This window comes from Ciconia boyciana, chromosome 2, assembly GCF_034638445.1.
Source record: "Ciconia boyciana chromosome 2, ASM3463844v1, whole genome shotgun sequence".
Taxonomy (NCBI): Eukaryota; Metazoa; Chordata; class Aves; order Ciconiiformes; family Ciconiidae; genus Ciconia; species Ciconia boyciana.
The window spans coordinates 140,778,949-140,787,554 of NC_132935.1; the positions used below are offsets into that span (position 1 = coordinate 140,778,949).

At 41.6% G+C, this 8,606-nt stretch overlaps 1 protein-coding gene across 1 annotated transcript; it reads left to right on the forward strand.

Moving 5' to 3' along the window:
* The first annotated feature begins 1,032 nt into the window (after positions 1-1,032).
* Positions 1,033-7,282, forward strand: SEM1 (SEM1 26S proteasome subunit). Its single transcript, XM_072854238.1, has 3 exons — positions 1,033-1,200; positions 5,089-5,182; positions 7,091-7,282. Exons 1-3 carry the CDS (start codon positions 1,125-1,127, stop codon positions 7,131-7,133), a joined length of 213 nt encoding a protein of 70 aa, XP_072710339.1. The 5' UTR covers positions 1,033-1,124; the 3' UTR covers positions 7,134-7,282.
* Positions 7,283-8,606: the final 1,324 nt, after the last annotated feature.

Sequence of the window (8,606 nt, forward strand, 5' to 3'; positions counted from 1 at the left end):
AACAAGGCACTTCTATTTTTCATGTAACATCCTAACTCTTATTGAATAGTCATGATTTCTCCTTCAAGCTGCTTGTTTCTCTGATGTGATGGACAAGGAATTTAAAAAATAGTAAATTAGATGGAGGTTTTGAAACAATGTTAAAATGCCAGAAGGAAAAAACCCCAACACAACACAGGTTATAGATTAGAAGGACAGAAGGCTGATACTTGATAGGTTTTGCCTGAATATAAATCAATAATGAAAGAATATAAAGAGAACAGATGTGTTCAGTAGCGGCGGTGGCTTGTGTAATTTCGGCTAATGTTGCAGTGGACAGATTTATTCTACCCACAGCCTTGAAAACACATCTGACACTTTCCACACAGGGTATCTTTTCTCGGCCTCGGTCCGTGCGGCACGTCAGCCAGCTGCGGGGAGCCCGAGCTCATTCCGGAGCGATCAATCTCGCTGCCGCCAGAGCCGGCCGGTGACCCTCCGGTTTGGCAGCCGCAGGAGCCGTGCCGGAGGGTGGGCGCACGTACAGGCGGCGGCGGGCGCTCATCCCGGTTTACGGCCTCTTCTCTTCCCAGCCCCCCGGCACCTGCTCCCTCACCGCGCCCCGCGGGTCAAGGGAGGCCGCGGCACGGCTGCAGCCGGAGCTGCCCAGCGGCGCCGGAGCCGGCAGCCGGTGGCCGGCGCGGCCGGGCTCTGGGGTAGCGCGGGTGCCGGCGGGCAGCCAGGGCCGGCGGGCGGCCGGCGCCAGGGAGGCCGCCCTGAGGGGACCCCAGCGAGAGGCGGGGAGGCAGCGCGGGGCAGGGCAGGGCAGGGCAGGGCAGGGCGAGCCGAGCCGCGCCGAGCCGAGCCGAGCCGCGCCGAGCCGAGCCGAGCCGAGCCGGGCCGGGCCGGGCCGGGCCGGGCCAGTGGGGAGCGGCGGGGGCGGCGCGGCGAGGCGGCCCTGCCCGCGGAGGCCGAGGGCGGCGGGGGCGGGGCCAGGGCCAGGGCGGGCGGGGCGCCGGGAGGGGGCGGAGCGAGGAGGGAGGCCGGGAGCCGTCTGGCGCCAGGGCGCCGGCGCGGTGGCGGCCGCCGGTATCCCATCAGTCTCCGCGGGCGGCGGGACGCGGTGCTGGGGCGGCAGGCCGAGCATGTCGGAGAAGAAGCAGCCGGTGGACCTGGGGCTCCTGGAGGAGGACGACGAGTTCGAGGAGTTCCCGGCCGAAGGTGCCGGGTGGGGCGGGGACGGGAAGAGAGGCGGCGGGGGTGGCGGCGGCGGCGGTTCCGCCTGTAGGCCGCGGCCTGGGCCGGGCCGGTCGGCTGAGGCGGGGAAGGAGCGCGCGGCCTCCGGCGGGCGGGAGCGGCAGCGGGGCTGCGGCGCGGTTCGTCAGCGGGTCCCTGCCCGCAGGGCAGCCCTCCGGGTCTCCTCGGCGGTGTGATGCGTCTCCGCAGGCACCGCTTCAGCGGGACGGAAGCAGCTTCGCGGTGCCCCGCGAGTTCCTGCTCCCCCGTCCCGGTCAGAGGTGCGGGGCTACAGCCCCATCAGAGTCGGGGTCAAGCAGGAGCGTGCCGCCTGTGCCCAGCTGTGCTGGTTTCAGGGTGCTGGGCACGTCGCACTCGAAGTGCTGTGTCATCGTGCGAGAGAGCTGGAAGCAAGTGCAGGAGAAGCTTGATGCACCTCAGCTCTTGAGATGAGACTCGCTAGGGAGAGGAGGGATGAGGAGTGGCAAAAAGTGCGAAAAGGCAATAATGTGCTCTGTAGTTATTCTAAGTCTCTTTACCTTTTGAAGGACAAATATTTATGTGTTGGTTTGCTTTTCATAGGTACAGATTATATTGAATGAGGATATTAAATCTGGACTTCAATAAAACAACTCAGTGTCCTTTTACAGATATAATCTTGAAAAGATCCCTGTTATAGGGCATGATTGTTTTCTCTGTGTCCTTAATTCTGGGACTTGTCTCAAGCTGTGGATAATGAGAAATTATATAAAACATGACGGATGAAATGTCAGGGTTTTTTTTCTACAATGTCTTCATTATATGTGATTTTTTTGTGGCCTTAGACCCTTAGGTGTTCTGAATCCTTCAGTACCAGTAAAAATAATATTTTTGCACTTACTGATGGAAAAAGTTATTAATGTAGTTGAGATGGTAACTAAACTAAACTCAGAAGACTAGCCCTTCTTTTCCATATGTGTTTCCTAAACAGGCAAAAAATGTTTATCTTATTTAATGTAAATTAAGTATTGGCAGTGGGGATGAAGGAAGTCTTTGAAGCATGGTTCTGAACCTTGGATTGGTCAGAGCACTGAATTGCTGTTACAGAAGGTGAAATTAATACTACTTGAATCTAGCTGTACTACTAAAACCAAGTACTGTGCAAACTTTCTGGGTAGAACAGAGATTTATTAAAGAGTGACCACAGCTGGGCTTTTTGCTGATCTATCTTGCAAAAAATAAGAACCTCTAGAGACGCCCATTTAAATCTTCAAGTGAGATAATAGTGTTGAGAGGTTATAAAGAATGTTCAGACCACTTTGAATGTTATCTTCAGTGATTAGGAAAGAATCATGATAAATATGTGCTCAAACCCATGCCAAATTGTCGTTCTTTCAAATTAAAACACCACTTTCTATGCAGCAGAGAAACTTTGCGTTCTGTTACCCAGTTTTTATCCAAAGGAAATTAGATAACGCAAACTTATGTTAAGGGATAAAAACGCTGGCTTTTGGGGAATTTATTTTATTCCAACTTAAAGTTTTTCCTCAAACAATTTATCAAATCAAGTTTATGTATCGAAAGCAGATGTGTCCTATTTTTATAGGACACTTTATTTGAAGTATAGCATAAATATAGCATGATAGATTCAAGTGTACGTGAATTGGTCACTTAAGAACTTTTTGTACAGTGCTTTTCAGAATGTAAAATGTAATTTGTAAAATGGTAGGATTTTAGGTTTTTTTATCCTCTACTTTAAAAACTGTTTTTTGTTTTCCTTTCTCAAGTGCAAAATATGGCAATGAGTGATCAGTATATTAATTTTTTTTTTAAGGAGTCCAGCTATGACAAGTTTATCAAAACTGGTTTTGTAATTTTGGTGTATATTAGCAATACTTAATGATAGCAGGCTCTGAAATGCTCTTAATATTTTAAATCCCAGACAATACTATATGATTGTTTACTTTTATTTAGTCACAGGCATATAATGTAGCTGGGAATAATAACTTTAGCATGTGATTCTGGGGTATAGGGTCAACATACAGATGCTGTAGAACCTTGTAGCTACAGTGATGAGAATATAATTTAGGCTTTACTTTCACTTTCTCCCCCTGCAGTGTGGAAGATGACATGGGCCTTTTTGACTCTTCTTCGCTCAGTGTGATTTGGAGTATGTTTTCACAGTCTCCCCAACTGACCTTTTATGATTGAAGCTGCTATTTGTTGTGCTGGATACTAGTTACTAGGATTCTTTTTTTTTCAAATTTGTAGATCTGTTTGAACTACTTGTATGTTAGTAGATAGAAAAGTTTGACTTTGTGTTCATTTTAAACTGTTTTGAGCTTTGTTTTTGTATCATTGAAAGCCAGATAAATGATGGGTGGTAAAGCTTTTTTATTTTGACAAAAAAAAAATCCATTGCATATAAATAGGCAAAGCTTATTGCAGATAGTTCTAAAATACAAATCCTTCCCTTTGAGCAACTAGCAGTACAACTAAATTAAAAGAATGCTTTTTTTGTACTGCATTTTTTCTTCCCAGTTCCTTCTTTTGCTGTCCTTAGGACCAGTAGGATTTCTATGCACCTTCATCTGTTCCCATTATATAATTTATTTGAGTAGGGGAGTTTAATTGTAATGCCTTCTACATGTGTGTGTCTTTAATCAGTTACAAATGGATTTTCTTGTCCTGGTGAATCTCAAATATTAATTTTGTTGCCTGTCAATGTTAGAAAAAGGAGGAGAAAATGGAAGGACCAACCCTCATTCCTATGAAGCTAGTTGTTCACAGTGAAATAGTTTTTAATCGTTTACCCTACTAGCTGGCTTTTTTTTTTTCTATACCTCTGTCAGTGTTTAATGTTACTTTGGGCCTTAGTCCGGATGGGCAGCAGATGGCTTACTGAATTGTAAGGGGAAGGATAGTGTTATCTCTTTATATATACTAACAGACTTAGAGAAATACAAAGTCACAAGTGTCAAAATTGGGGTGCTTCTTATTTTGGTAATGTTAGAAAAAACTTGGTGTCTGTCAGTAAAAGAAAACTGAGAGACAGTGAAGTAAACTGACTTGTATTTACACAGCGATTCTGAGCCTTCCTGATTTTTCATTTTTGTTATTTTTCTAAACTAACTGGTTTGATTGTAATTTTTTTTTATAATGAAGCATTAAGTGGATGATCAGGAATTTGTCAAAAGTGATATGCCAGATTACAAGAAAAATAGAAATTAAGTTAGCAAATGGGCATTTAGTGTCTTGCCTCTGTAAGGAAACAGCTTCTGCTGTTTTGGGAACCCAGAAGTAGCTCGTTATGGGTAGCAACTGCTATTTGCAGATGCCTCTTTCAATTTGCCTTTGCTTCTGCATCGTAGGTAAGTTTTTGGCCTTTATCCATAGACTGTCAGCATCTGATCTGAGTGAACTGAGGATCTGTGTGTATGTGTTTTGGCAAAAGCATTTGATATATATTTACTTTTTTAATCAGAAGGAAAAATATTTAAATACAAACCTGGAATTGTACACTTTTTGTTGAGCTTTGACGAGTCAACTACTCAATATTGCTTGCTTTTTACAATGGTGCTACAGCTTGTCCATTTGTATGCAAAATGTCCCTTATGAATGTGTAATCCTGCAAGCCCTGATGTGAAGTGTGTAATGATTTTTTTTTACCAAGTTGCATTTTTATTATAATTTAAGAAATTGTGGGGACTTTTAGATCTTTCTGTGCTCTTTTATCTCATAAACACTTAAATATGATCCAGACTTTTCTGTTAAAGAGAGAAATTTGTTACCAGCTGAAGTCTACCTTACCCAGAGACCGAGCTAATCTGTCAATAAGACATGGTACCAAAGCGATGCAGTATAGAATAGTTAGACCTCTTTCCCTGTCTTTAGATTGGACTGGTTTAGATGAAGATGAAGATGCGCACGTCTGGGAAGACAATTGGGATGATGACAATGTCGAAGATGATTTCTCTAATCAGTTAAGGTAATCTTATTTTTAACTTGCTGTTCTAGAAGATAGGTAAAATGTTTAAAATTGCATTGTTTAGTTAATGTCTGAAATCTGCTTACTTTAAAAAATAGAGATCTGAAAGCTCTGCTTTGTACTTTTCTGTCTAAAGCCTTTCAGAACCAGACTTAAGGGATTACAGCACAGTTTGAAGTACTGATCAGCATTTCATCTTTTAATAATTGTACTGTGAGCCCTGAAATATGCCTAATATCATTGACGTGTTCAGGCTTTTGCAGTGTCACACAACTTAGTACAAAGATCTCTGCAAATTGTGATACAGTTGACACTTTAAGTTTAACACTAATAAATCCTTTTCTAAGGATTTTTCTACATGTGTGAAAATTCTGAATTGTACTGCAAAGATTAATGGCAAGGGATCCAAGATTGTCTTCTGTGCTATGTGGTATGCAAAATGTGGTGTTATAAATTTTTTCTGTACCATCAAATAGCATTGCTGTTCTTTGTCCAAATGGACAAATTTTCCAGAGATCAGTTACGTATGTTAACATTAAGGTTCCTTTCTTGTGTGTAATGAGCATGCTGTTTATGAGCAACAATAGCAAAGTAATTGTTCATAACATGCTTTAAAAAAAGTGATCACAATTTGGATACCTCTAATCCAGTCGCTTAATCCTCTTTGTCACTTGTAGTTTCAGTTAATCCTTTACTGACGCATAATTATAGTTTAAATTGTTTTAAGCATCAATACAAACTCACATTTTTAAATTAATCCCTCAGTATGTTGCATGAGGAGCAAACTATCTGTAATATAGCCTGATTAAACAGTTACTGGGTTGATCTCCCTTGTTGTACTCCAGTGAAAGCGATCCTTTATGTAGAAGATACAAAAATAGTCTTTGCTATAGTTGTTTCATATAAGGTTGAAAGACAGTTAAACTGTAATACTGGAAAACAAGTTGATAGGTAGTGAAACAGACTTTTAAGGGGTAGTGTAATTCTTGATAAACATAGTTGATCTTGACAAACCTTCAATAACTGTGCTTTAATTGTAGCCTGTAGTATTGGTGAATGTATGCTAGTGTTAAAATGATAGTTTGCAATGTTGCTTGGTTGCAGCATGTTTTTATTTCATCTTTAGAACGAAAATGCTGCAGTCCTCCACTTCTAAAATTCCACTACTAAGTATGTAAACTAACCTGAAATATTTTTAGAGATTTGAACTACTGTATCTAAATACACATATGCTAAGACTAGGAGATAAAACAGGATGTGGTTCTGTCTGGTGTGTTTGGAGGCAGGTGAGAAGCGAAGTGGAGACACAGGGCGGGAGCGATAAGGTTTGTGGTTGCTGACTTGCTGTGCTGGCCACAACTAAGGGGACCAAAGCAATCCTTTTCCCTCAGAATTATTAACTGGAAGGTGTATTGCACCAAGATTTAAAAGTAGTGCACTCTGGTATTTTTAGTTAAACAAAGAAAAAGCTAAAATTATTTTGGAAGTACATGCATTTAAATCGCTTGGACTAGTGAGGTCATTTGGTTTAAGGAAATCTTGAGGAAAAACTGGTGTAAGATAATATTTTGTTTTTTCTAATGTGTCTGGAGTTGTTGCAGGCTCACAGGTGCGGCTTTGCGCTGTACAGTTGTACTCCCGCCATGGTGGGTCGAGGACAATAACTATGATTAAAACAAGTGTTTGAATTTTTCACTTAGAAGTCACTTCTAGTCATCTAAGATATTAAGCTGAAGTTGAAGAACTATAGAGTGAGGTTAAGGTTATTGGTATGAACCAAAAAACAGTATGACATGTTCATATTCTAAAATGATTGTATATTGTGCAGTATATTTAATTTTTAAAAATTGAAATGTCTGACAGTATTTTATTTGTATGTTTTAATATACCTATCTTTTTTCTATACAGAGCTGAATTAGAAAAACATGGATACAAGATGGAAACCTCATAGTTTTTGCTGAATATGGAGTGGTTTAACATGAACTGTGGATAGACTATATTGAGAAAAGAAGAAAAGGCAGAAAATGAGAAGAAACACTTAGTTCATTATCTGCTTGGATTTAGTATTGTTTTGTATAAAAAATAAAGTTTTTAATCTTAGCCTAGTCATATGTTCAGCCTCTACTAACCTGGTAACTTGTATTTTGGTTCTGAAATTTCTTGTGTGACAGAATTCATGGACTTACCTAGAATGCTACTATCGATCTTTCGATATGACTTACCTAGAATGATCGATCTTTCAGTGGCTGATGGTATTGCACCAGCTCCCGTCATGGGGAACCAAATAAGCATTACCAGAATGAAGACAAGTGAATGTTTCTGTAATAGGGGATGTGGACATGTCAAAAAGAAATAAAATACTCATACATTCTGACTAAAATGCAGCAGACGTAGAAAGGAGTTTTGGGGAGTGATAAAGCTTATTTTGCCTCAAGATTTTATTTCATAATGACTTGTTTTATTTCTGTTAGTAATTTCACGTGGGTGCCAGCTTGATAGCCTCGAAAGATAAAATGTACTTTAAAGTGCATCTTACAACAGCAGAAATCCAGACTCTCCAATCTTGTCCTGTCATTTCTCAAGCCTGTTAAGAAGAGACCTCTCTGGAGGTGAGAGAAGTTCTGTTCTCGTGCTTATTTAAGCCTAGGAATTTCTGCTGAAATTGCTTCCAATTTGCCAGTTACAGCAGTTCATCTGTATCACACAAACATGCCTGCTGAGAATAGAAATCAAGCTTCCAACTCATTTCATGGAGGCCAACAAATAGTTGCCAGATAGATACAGCAGTAGTGACTGGATTCGATTACTCTCTGAACTAGAAAACAGAAGGTGGAAATTACAAAACCTATTACCAATTCCATGAATCCTCCCCAAAGGAGCTGTTAAAGCTGGTGTACACAAAGGCACAGGGAGATATGGCAATCCTGGAAGTGCAGGCCATGATTGCAAATTAAAATTTTTTTTTAATAAAGGGGCAAATATAGCTATGTACTCATGGAATTTGGATTAGCTGCTTGCTTTTTTGGCACTTCACTGTAGAGAAGCAGAGATGTTATTTAAAGTGAGCTTTCAGAATGAAGGTATTAGTTGATGGACATGCAGTAATGGTATTAAATGCTTTAACCTTGTTAACTAAATGAATGGGTATCTTGCATTATAATTGCATTTATCAATGCAAAATGCTGGGAAGCTTCCCCCTGCCCAAATTATTTAGGTGGTGCTATGTTTGTGGTGGAGGCAAGACTTGCTGTGACCCTCACTGCTTTCTGAAGATCGCTCTGTAAAGACTGGGACCTTACATTGCCCTCTGGATGGTTCTGCAAAACTAAATGTTTCAGATGGTGTTGGATGCCTTCGGTTTGCCCAGTTCTGTACTGCGTGGGAAAAGAAATGGAGGCCCTTTCACACAGACTTGCCCTATGCT